Raw genomic sequence first — 13,053 nt, forward strand, 5'->3', positions numbered from 1 at the left:
GCTCTCTCTTAAGCACCAACAAACAGTTGTGTCACTCACTTGTCAAACTCAAGATCATCTTTGACTTGCTTGGTGGATCAAAATGGTTTGTTTTTAACATATCTTACAATTCTTTGGTCTTTTTAACTTTTGCTTTATAATTTATGGCATTTGAAATCATCTTTGCTGAACATCTGAGAATATTTTGTTTATATGAGTAGGATTTACCTTTTCTACTGTATGATGCTTCAAAATAATGTTGCATTTTGTTACTGTACAATGACGTCCTCTGCCCACTTTGAAAGGTCTAGAAAACACTTTTACCATTTTGCATACACAAATAAATAAAGAATATATTATAATTAAAGTAATACTTTCCCTGTAAAAATTACAAAAACTTCTTTAAATTTTATAAGCTAACTTTAAAACCAATACAACCACTGCTTTTTTAATGCATTCCCTCAATTACAATAATTTTATCAAAAATAATGGTATTCTTGAATGTATTGAATTCTTGTATGCTCAATTTACTCATTCTTATATAAACACTTAAAAAATTGATCTTTCTATATTATATAGAAGGAGAGTAATAATGAAAATACGAATAATTTTTTAGTACTGCTATTTTCATGCTCACAGCTGTATATATATATACACACACACATATATATATATACATATATATATATACAATAAATATATATATATTTATATATATATATACACATATATACATGTACATATATATAAATAATATTATATATATATATAATTATATATATATATGTATGTATATGTATATATATATATATATATATATACATACATATATATATATATATATATATATATATATATATATATATATATATATACATATATATACATACATACATACATACATACATATATATATATATATATATATATATATATATATATATATATATATATATATATATATATATATATATATATATATATATATATATATATATATATATATATATAAATTAGTAAAAAACATTTATCTAACTTTTCCTTCTACTTGAAGTTTCACCATTCCTGATGACCATCCCTGAACTCTTCCTGATGATCCAGCAATGGTGAAACTTCAAGTAGAAAAAAAAGTTAGATAAGTGTTTTTTAATAATTTATTATTGCTCTGTTCTTTTAGAACATTGAGCTCTCTATTTTTAAAATACACTAACATAATTTATATATATATATATATATTTATATATATATATATATATATATATATATATATATATATATATATATATATATATATATATATATAAATATATATATAAGCCTCAGTGAGAGTAAATGAGCACGAGAGCGGAGAAAAGCTCTCCTAAAACAAACATGGTAAGTCATGCGAGCTACTCCTCTAAACTGCTTTTTACGAGAGCTTTTGGTTTTTTCACAAGCTATCTGTTTATTTATATAAAAATTGCTTATTAAATACAAAATTTGGTTTTATACTTGTTACAAGCATATGTATATATATATATACACTCCCGCCCATAAGTCTAGACGTACCTATCGCAACTACAGATATTAAGTGACAGAAAAATGTGTCAGAATAATTTTGATTTGTGACTTTAATAAAACAAATCGATAATTTTATGTTCTTTTATTAGTTTTAAAGAAAGAAAGCAAAAATTGTATCAAAAATTATAACTAAAATAAAATGTTTTTATTTATATCATCTTTTTGTCATCACGTATCTTCACAGATAGGTGGCATGCGATCAATCAATTTTTTTAAATAATCCACATCAACATTTTTCCATATGTTTTGGATTGCCTCCCAAAGATCATTTTTACCCCTTAGTGGAGTTTTTTGGACTTCTTGATCTAAATGATCCCACAATAACTCAATTGGGTTACAATCAGGACTCTGCAGTGGCCAAATCATGATCTTCAACAATCCTTCCTCTTGTTTTTCATTTAAATATTGTTTAACCACTTTAGCAGTGTGTTTAGGATTGTTATCTTGTTGGAAAACGAATCGTTTGCCAATCAATTCGGTTTCACAGACTAAAACATGTTCTTTCAAAATCTTTAAATTAACTTCTTTTGTCATTTTCCCGTCAATTTTGGCGATTGATCCCACTTGGCCACCACCGAAACAACCCCAAACCATTATATTCCCACCTCCATGCTTAATTGTTTGCATAGTACATTGCTCCAGTATTCTTTCTCCTACCCAACGACGAACAAATGACCGGCGTTTATTCCCAAAAATCTCTAACTTTGATTCGTCTGACCAAAGTACTCTATTCCACTCTTCTACCGTCTAATTCTTGTGTTCTTTGGCCCAGACTAATCTTTTTTGTTTGTGGACGGTTGTAAAATGTGATTTTTTAACAGCCACACGACCTCTAAGCCCTACTTCAAGAAGTCGCTTTTTACCATTATTGTACTTATTTTTGTGGTATGATGTTCATTAAAATCAGGTGCTAAATCTGGCACTGTGCATTAGGGTGTTTCATTTCCGACAAATTTTTGAAAATGATTACGTTACATGCATAACGGGGTAAATAATGTGCCAAAAAAAAGTCTAAAAAATTTTCAAAATTTTAAAATGTCATCTAGAAGTCACCATCTTGAAAAAACAGAGTTTTTTACACTTTTTTCAACTTTAAACTTGAAAAACTTAAAAAATAATTAAATTTATGTTACGTTACTGGGTGTATATATTAAAGGTTATTATATGAACATTTGGTGAAATTTTCAGAAAAATTGGTAAATGTCTAGAGGTCGCCGTATTAAAATATAAAGCTAAAAAACTTGTTATTTTTTTAAATCTTAAAAAAAATTTAACTGGGCTATTTTTAGGCTTCAGCTTTTCTAAGAATAATAATTAATAAAGAAGATATTAGTAACATACAAAATACTATAAAGTATTAATTAGTTTTGATTTCGAATCGGATGGATTTTGCTTTCTGTGTTGTTCGAAAACTTGCAAAATAAATTGTCGTTGTTCTTCATTTTGTGCAGACTCGCGGAAATCACCAATAAGTTTTATTCCTCTTTCGGCGCAATCATTTGTTACCTCTAATTGTTTAACAAAATCGTCTGCAGTTCGATAATCTTGGAAGAATTTCCACTCTTGTGGATTCATCTGGAGCCATTCCTGGTTGTTTATTAGTCCTAATAAATCAAAAAGAAGCCACGACCGTGGTCCAATTAAAAAATAAATAACGGTTGAAGAACTTAAAGTCGGAAATTTTGGTTTCCCAATTAAAAATGTTTTTGGTCTTGGGGTAGAAAAAAGTTTCTTTGCCATTATTGTTCTGGTAAATTCTGACAATTTTTCATTAAATAAAGATAGAATAACAAGCTCTTCTGTTAAATACCAAAGGTGACGGTTAATCGACGAAATCACAGCGGTTGCGATATCTGAATCTTCTTCTTGATACCAGTTCATTGCAAAAAAAAATTTGAAGTCATCAACTGGAGCAAATACGGAAATCCTCGAGCGGAGAAATTGCATCGAATAAAAAAGACTAATAAACTTAGCCATGCGGTGGATCATAATTTGCTCATTATTGGACATAATAAATTTATTAGATAAGAGTTCCATTTTTAAAATATATATGGAATGTGACATAAATCTGGCATTGTGAATTGCACCTGGTTTGTGAATTTTGAATATTCTTTCCATTGATAGTTTCCCCCCAAGGTAGATAATAGTTAATTCAATTAACTCAAGATAATCTTCTTGCAGAAATATTTTCTCTTCGAGGCATTGGTAAGCCCATTTCAGAACTAAACTTGCTTGATTAAATATTTCTGATTTAATATCAGTAGGCCATTTAAAAAAATTCAGGTTTGAGTAATCAATATCAATTCTAGAAAATTCGGCTCGGAAACGTTGAAAAATAGGTTCATCTGGACTTTTGCTACCTCCTCTTAATGCGGTAAATGCATGCTTAATGTGTAGCTCATTATGATGATGGCGACATGCGAGCCATAGAAGAGGTCTCTTTAACTCAATTTCAATTAAAGTTGCTGCTCCTTTTTTATTACCTGTGTTGCTTGCTGTTGTATCAAAGCATATACCAACAATGTTTTCCAAAATGTTCCAATCTTGCGCAAGTTTCACGACCTCGTCACATTGAGTTTTACCTGTCGAATCTTTAATCAAAGGTACACCAATAAGTTTCGGCCTGCAAATAAAACTTAAGTTAGTTTCTTTGAATACAAAAATAAAAAATATACATAGGATTTATATAAATAAATAAATAAGTACCCGTTAAGAGATCCGCTAATAAGAACTGCTACACGTTCTTCATTATGAGCTATCTCTAAATGAAAAAGCTTCGAATCCCAGTGCAAAATGGCCTTTTTAGGTTTGTTTATCTCCCAGTCAGCTTTAATTGACAGAACAATATTCTTTCGCGCATTTTGGCTTTGACGATGCACAGTTGATACTGACATAGAAATTTCATTAAGTTTGCCTCCGCTTTTGCAGATGATAGTGGATTGAAATAGAAGTTGTTGGCGAACTGATAAACAACATCGATCAGCCACAGATGCCGTTACTTTTGAGAGCTTCTTTGATGATATCTCTAGTGAATTTGTTAAAGGCACCTTTCTTTTCTTTAGTGGTAAAGGAGTAAACTCTGTATCTTTTTGATCTTCTTCGTCAGCACTTTCAACTATTTCACTGACATCAAAGGCACTCGATTTTTGATCTTCGGTTGAACTTCTCCGAAAATCTATGCTTAGTCTATCTTCTCGAAGTTCTAAAAATTTTGAAACACCTAGATCGATGCTACCTGTCATATGATACTTTCTGCTACTCTTTTGATCTTCATAAAATGCCCAATCTTCTTTCCATTTTGGTCTACATGATACTAATAACTGTTCATACGCATTTACTGCTGAAATGTCGCAAAGTTTCTCAAGTTCATTACAAAATGTGACAATTTTTTCTTTTCCAGCTTTAACATCTCGACTTGCGTGATCAATTTGTTTTATTTTCACCATTTCCACAAACAATTTGGTAAGCAATGAAAGACAAGAGTTATCTGAACGAACTGGTACTCCAGCTTTTTCCCAAACTTCCTTAAGCTCACCAAGAACAAGTTTAAAAATATCTCTTGCAGAAGTGTCGCCTTTTGAATAAAAATGTAAATGAGAGTATCTACCCAAAACATGTTTTTTTGTTGGTAGACGACTGAATTTGATAATTTATTGGATTCAGGGTAACCAATTAACCAATCTTGATTATTTTTTTTAGGTTCATCGTTACAATAAAATATTCGCTTTTCCAACTAGTTTTAAAATTGTTTTAATATTTTAATTTTGCTAATTGAAATAAGAACGAATTTTTTAAAATAAATTTATGAAATTTATATACATACGTCCAGATGTTTATTTTGCAAACTATTTAATCACGCAACAACTTTTAGTGGTCAATTATGCTCAAAACATAAATTATGCATTTTATTTAAGGTGAAAGCATTTAAGCAATTATTCAGCAAAAAAATATGTTGAAAAAATAAAACTTTATAATTCGGCGACCTCTAGACATTTACCAATTTTTCTGAAAATTTCACCAAATGTTCATATAATAACCTTTAATATATATGCACCCAGTAATGTAACATAAATTTAATTATTTTTTAAGTTTTTCAAGTTTACAGTTGAAAAAAGTGAAAAAAACGCTGTTTTTTCAAGATGGCGACCTCTAGATGACATTTTAAAATTTTGAAAATTTTTCAGACTTTTTTTTGGCACATTATTTACCCCGTTATGCATGTAACGTAATCATTTTCGAAAATTTGTCGGAAATGAAACACCCTACTGTGCATCTACAATTTTGTAAAGAATTAATTACTATGTACTTATCCTCTTTTTTCAACAACAAGGTCTCCCTACTCTTTTATGATTGCAGAAAGACCTCGTTTCTACTTTTCTTTTAATTGTTTTACGGACACAACTCACTGAAATGCTGAGGCATCAACCAATTTCTAGATTAGAAAAGCCTAAATTATGAAGGGTCCAAATTTCTATACGTTTTTCTAAATTTATCTGCCCTCTTTTTGCCATTTTAAATAATGAATCTTATAAGAATACTAAAATAAAATAATTAATTTGAAAAAATGAGAAATAAAGTTTAAATAATTTTCTTACCGAAAATTGATAGTTCAAAATCAATCAAATCATTAATTTTCAAAAACTATAGATTTATTAACTTTTTAAAACAGAAAAAAAAAAAATCTTATAACACACTCAGCTTAAAAGTTTAACTAATAATGAGAAGAGACAAAATAAAAAGTAACCTTTAATTAAAAATTTATTTATTTTACGATACAAGTGGATATCGCTTAAAAATGTTTCTGTTTATTTTATTTTGTAAATAATAACAAATTTAATAATGTAAAAATATATTTCTTTTAAAAATATCTCTCTTAACTATGTTCTCACAGTATTTTATGATGAGACCAATGTAGATACTCTTAATTACTTTTATTTATGAGTTAAAACGCGTTTTGTTTATTTTTGTAAGGTGCGACCAAACTTATGGACGGTAGTGTGTGTGTATATATATATATATATATATATATATATATATATATATATATATATATATATATATATATATATATATGTATATATATATATATATATATATATATATATATATATATATATATATATGTATATATATATATATATATATATATATATATATATATATATATATATATATATATATATATATATATATATATATATATATATATAGAGGTACTTCATATTTGAATTACAAAAAAAAACTGAAATATCGATTAGTCTAGTTGTATTCAGTTGGAAATTATAGGATAGTAGATTAGTCTTTTATAATAATTTTGTAATAAAGTATTACCATTTCTTTTTCAATAGGATTAACAAGGGAATCAGCATTTAACAAGGATTGTACACAATTGGTCCAACCATGAAAAGCAGCACAATCTAATGGGGTCCAATTTCCTGAATTTCTATAAAAGTTATTTTAAAATTATTTAACAGTTTTATTTTGGAAAAATTATTTTACAAATAAATGGAGGGTAATATTTTGACCCTTCATTTATTTTTATATATTTATATATTTTTAACACACACACACACACACACACACACACACACACACACACACACACACACACACACACACACACACACACACACACACACACACACACACACACACACACAAACGTTTTAATAGTTAAAAGCTAATAATTTTTCCTGTACTGCCACATTGATGTAGCGCATAGGTTGATTATTTTTGTCAATTAAGAGGAGTGACTGTTATATCGGCATTGGTTGAGGGTTCAATTCCTACTAACAGATAATTTTATTTGCTTTGTAGACATTAGAAAATATCAAAGTTTCAAATTTTTAAATAGTCAAGTTTCGAAGTAAATAAGCTTGGATTAAATAACTTTGAAACTTTGTAGTTTCAAAGTTATTTAATTCTATTTATTTAAAATTCTTTCGAGTGAAACACTTTTAAAATTAAAACATATATCAATTTTATGCCTTTATTTTTTCTGGTTTATTTTTTATTCATTTTATCATTCGTTAAGATTTTTATCTTTTTAGTTTAGTTTTGTATATATATTTTTATTTCAATATATATAGCTTGTTTATTTTAAACTTTAGTTTAAGTTTACATTTCTTTATTCAGCGCCTTTTTTAAATGCGCTAACTTAAAACATGCAAAGAGTTTAACCTCTAAATTACGCTTTTAATTGAAATAAAGTTAATAATGACAAAAATATAAAAATTTGTTGCACAAGGTCATGGCTGTGGTCACCCTACTTAAAACTACTAATTTTTTTGCTATGAATATTATAAATACATTAAATGAATTTAAACTGTGTACATTTTACAGTTAGAAAAATGTAAATTTAACAAACCTCACATCAACAGCAGCACCAGATTTAATGAGCATATCAACAACTGCAACATGTCCTTCAATTGCAGCAAGATGAAGAGGTGTATTTGAAGAAATATCAACATCTTTTACAATGCTTGAAACAACTGATAGCAATATTTCAACAACCCTAAAAAAAGGAAATAAAAAAATCTAAAGTAAAAAAAAGTAAATAGAGTAAAAGTAAGTTTTATATATTGCACCACAAAGACTTCAATTTTACTACTTATCAATTATATTTAATCTGCTGGTAGAATTAAAAATTTGGTTTAATAGATTAAATAAATAACCAGTCAATGCTAACTGAATTGCTTATATAGTAGTTGCAAGAGGCTTTAATGATAAAAAAAAAAAGTCTCTTTCGATGCTATTTTTATACATTTAAGCAACTTAAACAATTAAGCAACATTTTAATGTCGTTTAAAAGTTAAAGCAATTAAAATAATGCAGAAATAAATTAAGTTTTATTGTTTTAAAAAAAACCAGAACAATAACAAATAGAAAGTTTTTTAATTAATAGTGCTTTTGTTTTCATTTTTGTTTTATAATATTTTTAAAATATGCAAGGAGTGTTGCTACATTGACTGACATAGGGCAAAACGCGAGGAGTGTTGCTTTTTTATTGTAAAACATGTACAGAGTGTTGCGACATCAACTTCTTATAGATTGCTGCTACAAGGGAGTGCTGCTACATCGACTATCTTATAGCCTGCTGCTGTACAAGGGAATGCTGCTATATCTACTATCTTATAGTCTGCTGCTTCAAGGAAGTGTCACTACATTGACTAAAGGTTTGTTTTGGGCAAGCAATCTATCATTAAAAAAATAATAATAAAATGCTTGGGAATTCATCTTGCATTATTCAATTTAGGTATTTTCTGAAACTTTAGGAAATATTTTGGATTTTTTAAAAAAGCAAAATACTAGAATTAAGTAAAATTTTATATTATCACGCCATCCTGCTGTTTCAATAATTACTTCTTTACCATTCTTGAAATTCTTTCTGAGCTGCACATAGTTCTTTTACAGGATAAACGGATATTCGAAATTGGGTGACTTATTGTTTCTTTCAAGTTTGTCATCCATTACTATGCGAAGGACTCGGTCAAGAACATGATGTTAAAAACCAATGAATTGTGGTTCTTCTAGTTTCTTTCCAGTAAAATGTCTTTGTAATTGACTGACAATACCATTCTTTCTTCCAGTGATTAGATTCATGCCTGCTGCAATCATCTTTTGAATTCTTCTATAAATTGTATTCATTGAGAACAGCTGTTAGACCTTTAACAACAGTATCTGCTTTTTCATCTGGTAGATCTAGTGCTTGTAACTTAACTTCTCTTTGTTTATTCTTCAACACTAACACTTAATATTCTTGATGACTAATATGCTTACTATCAAAGTGCAGTGACCAGCTTTCAAAGGTAGTGTTTTCTTCATTTCTTCTTTAAGTTTAACAGCTTCTTTAATAGCTTATCTGAATATACCAGGCTGTGAAGGTGTCTGAATGTTGATCTCATCTTGAAATAACTATCCACAAATGGTTGCTACTTTGTTGGTTGATAACTTTAAAGATGTTACTAATTTGGTTTCAGTTATACTTTTGCTATACTTCTTACTAGTTCTAACTTGTAGACTGTTGTTCAGAACCTTCAGACTCTTGATATTCTGCCTGAGGCTTCGATTTGGAAGTTGACACTAATGATGTTGCAGTTACTGTTGTTGAAGCAGACTTTAAGTACATTTTTCTTCTTTTTGAAAAATGTTCTTGAAGTAAACTTCAAAGACATTTTTCTATGCCTAACCTGTCCTTTGCTTTCAATTTCAATTTCTACTGCTCTTTGCTTTCAACTTGAATTTTTAACTGAACAAAATGATACAACCTTTTGTTCTCACTGCAGAGCCATTCATCTTCTTCTTTAGTGATGTCAAAAACTTCAATCAGTAGATCATATCTTCTTTGTTTTACATATTTATTGCCATCATTAGCATTTGATTCAGTTTTGCCATAATGCCTAGAATTGATAAATGTGAAAAATTTAATTAACTTAAACTTTAAACCATTTTACACAAGCAGTAAGCCATTTCAGTCTAGCCATTTCAGTCTAGACACTTTTTATCAACTTTTAATATTTGAACAAGTATAAAGATATTGTCTAAGCTGTAAGATAAAAGAAGTAATTAACTTTATAAAAACCACTTATGTTTAGCTCAAAGGTGAAGGTGCCTGGGATTTTTTTTGGCAGAAATATTAGAAAGACATACTCAAATAACCCTAGCCAAAAATTAAAATTGTATCCGCTCCTAAATTGAAATTTCACTTTTTTTGTTTTTTTTAATAATAAGTAGTTATGTACCGAAACTTTGTTGTCTTTGGCACTACAGACAGATATTACAGACATATATTATTATATACAGACATTTATTTTTTAGAATTATATATGTTATATATGTAAACATATATATTTAAAATTTAAAATGTGTGTGTAAAGTATTTCATGTACTTTAACAGGAAAAAATTAATACTGAAAAAAAAAAAAAAAAGAATTGGAAAAGAAATCATCAGGAGTGCATAAGTATAGTCTGTTTTGCAACAAGAACAAATAATGTTTATCCCTACAAAATACAGCTCAAATTGCTTTAAAAAATCTAGTAAGGAAGCATATAGATAAATGTTTTGATGTTAAAGTGAACTCCTTTCTAACTGGAATTTGTCTGAAGTGCAAGACTGCAATATATAAGAAAGAGGTATTTACCTTTTTTTGTCATTTTTAATTTGTCACTTTTTGTAAAAATATTTTTCATTTCTTAAAAGCAAGATAAAAATATTTTTTTCAGAAAGGGAAAAATGTTAAAAGTGCAGAAATCTTCTGGAAAAGAGGAAGAGTTACTATTTCAAGGCTTGGCAGAATACAAGCGGTGTCTGAATTATGTTAATGCCCAATCTGTAGTCTGGCAAGGGACACTAGAAATAACATTGAGATGAACTTAAGGGAGTACATTGACCCAATCTAACCACAGGAAAAAAAAAGTAGTCCAAATTCAAGTTCTCATACTAATGCGTCAATGTGTGGAGATTGTTTTCAACATATAGGAAGAGGTATTAGACACCCCTGCAATAGAAAATCAACTGCTGAAAACTTAGAAAAAGTGATTATGTCAAAAGATCTTAAATTATCTGAACAGGTAACATGAAAAATTCTAAAAACAATTATTGGGGATGAAAAACAGTGTAAGGTTAAACCATCAACATTTGGAACATCACACATGTACACCTTGGAAAAAGTATCTCTCCAAAAAACAAAGAGATATTGTTCTCCAAAAATCAATTGCGAGGATTGGTATTGCGAGGATTGGTATTAGTATTGTGTAGTGTAAACAAAGTTATTTTATTGGCAATTGTCCAACATGTTGAAGAAAGAAGCTACAATTTAGCCCAAATTGTCCACCTTCTCAAACTACATGAGTGGAAATACTTCTTTGCATCAGATCTTAAGCTGATCGATATCATGGTAGGATTATCTGCTTGTGGTGGGAAATATACATGTGCTTATTGTATTGGTGCAAAGGACAAATTAGGAGAATTTAGAACTTTTGGTAGTTTATCCCATCAGTATCAATGATTTGTTAATGCAGGGAAACCACACAAGTTGATGCAGAGCTTCTTTAATGTTATCAACCCATGTCTTTTTGATGAGAGCCCCAATAGCCTGGTATTGGATGTTATATCTCCACCTGAGCTGCATTTATATGAACATATTATCACACAGTTGTCCAGAGTACCATTTTCAGATAAGACCTTAACTAAGTTCTTAGAAAAAAAAAATGTTACTCAGCATGGCTACAATGATGGAGGACTAGATGGACCTAATTGTCAAAAAGTTCTAATGTCATTAGATGAGATGATAACTGTAGTGCCGCTGAAGTACCATGAGTGTTTAACATACTAAGAAAATTTAAAGCAGGTAAATATTAATAAATACAATATTATTAACATACTTAAGGATCTTAATAAGATATGTAATTTTATTTTTAGTGACTGAGAGTTGTTTTGAAATGACATTATGTCTTATGGTTACAAAATTAGAGTTTTCATAGACTCCATGGGCTACATGAACACTTATGTTGAAGAAAGGTTTATCATCAGTATGTCACTCGGATGGAAGTACCATATTAAATATCACTTGAATGATTATTTGGACCGCCATCAAATGTCTCTTGGTCTGACATCAGAACAACCTCAGAAGCTGTTCACAAGAACATTAATATGACTATCAAGAGGTTTAATGTCTCTGAAAGTAATCCTTGTCATGGAATAAAACTGAGAAGAATGGCTGAGATATACAGCTCAATGAGAGTATAAAGTTTAAGTTGGTTAAGATGAAGAACTTGTATATATCTAAACTACTATAATATCCTCATAAACATCTTTTAATCTCTTTTTTTTTCCTATTCTTTTTTATAATTTATGTAAAAGATATGAGAGTTTTTGATGAAACAACTTTATTAGTATATTTTTAAACGATTTAAAAATATTTGTAGCTATTGTTTGGATTTAAATTCATTAAAAAAAATTTTTTTCTTGGCATTTTAAATTTAATATCAAAATTTGATTCCAAAATTTTACAAAAATAATACATTTATACAGGGGTGGCAGAAAGAAATAATATGGGGGGAGGAAGCTAAAAATATTTTTATTAAACTTTTCTTAAAATAATTTTAATCACTTCAATATAATCTTAATTCTATAGGTTAAAATGTTGTTAAATGGCAACACAACTGTTAACATATATGTTAACATATAACTAGAATTATTTAAAAATAATATTAATTTTGCAGTGGTTTCTTGTTGATTTATCATCTTTTTTTACATTTGGCGTTTTTTGCTACTATCAAGATTAAACATTTTGAAATAACAGACTTAAAGGTTAAAGGGTGGGGGAGGGGGGACTTTAAATAACAAAGCCCCCAAAATTTTCCAAAATCCTTCAAAAATGTTCAACAAAGTAAAATAAAAAGATGTTATATGACACATAAATAAAGAAATCATAAAAGAAATTTAATAAAAAAAACTTTTTTTTATCATCTTGCAAGTTCAAAATTATTTATTTAGACAATTTACCATTTTCT

At 28.5% G+C, this 13,053-nt stretch overlaps 2 protein-coding genes across 3 annotated transcripts in view; both read right to left on the reverse strand.

Annotated features, from left to right (window-relative positions):
* Positions 1-13,053, reverse strand: part of LOC101235431 (transient receptor potential cation channel subfamily A member 1) — a 107,796-nt gene that overhangs the window by 39,071 nt on the left and 55,672 nt on the right. For both annotated transcript variants that reach the window (XM_065793135.1, XM_065793134.1), the window contains exons 9-10: positions 7,907-8,053; positions 6,871-6,982 (exon numbers count right to left, since the gene is read on the reverse strand). In XM_065793135.1, coding sequence (XP_065649207.1) covers positions 6,871-6,982; positions 7,907-8,053 — 259 coding nt within the window. The remainder of the gene's footprint in view (positions 1-6,870; positions 6,983-7,906; positions 8,054-13,053) is intronic.
* LOC136077835 (uncharacterized) lies at positions 2,887-6,050 on the reverse strand. Its single transcript, XM_065791988.1, has 3 exons — positions 5,966-6,050; positions 4,246-5,113; positions 2,887-4,162 (listed from the first exon to the last, which is right to left on the reverse strand). The coding sequence occupies exons 1-3, from the start codon at positions 6,048-6,050 to the stop codon at positions 2,887-2,889; spliced, it is 2,229 nt and encodes a 742-aa protein (XP_065648060.1).

Source organism: Hydra vulgaris, chromosome 03 (genome assembly GCF_038396675.1).
Source record: "Hydra vulgaris chromosome 03, alternate assembly HydraT2T_AEP".
NCBI classification, from domain to species: domain Eukaryota; kingdom Metazoa; phylum Cnidaria; class Hydrozoa; order Anthoathecata; family Hydridae; genus Hydra; species Hydra vulgaris.

What these genes read in the sequence shown, in the direction of transcription:
- LOC136077835 (XM_065791988.1), bottom strand. Translation starts at nt 6,050, where the DNA reads ATGGCAAAAAGAGGGCAGATAAATTTAGAAAAACGTATAGAAATTTGG. An exon ending in CTTTTCTAATCTAGAAATTG is followed by an intron (nt 5,114 to 5,965) that starts GTTGATGCCTCA and finishes TTTATTCAAAAG; the next exon opens with GCGACACTTCTGCAAGAGAT. An exon ending in ATTAGCGGATCTCTTAACGG is followed by an intron (nt 4,163 to 4,245) that starts GTACTTATTTAT and finishes TTTTATTTGCAG; the next exon opens with GCCGAAACTTATTGGTGTAC.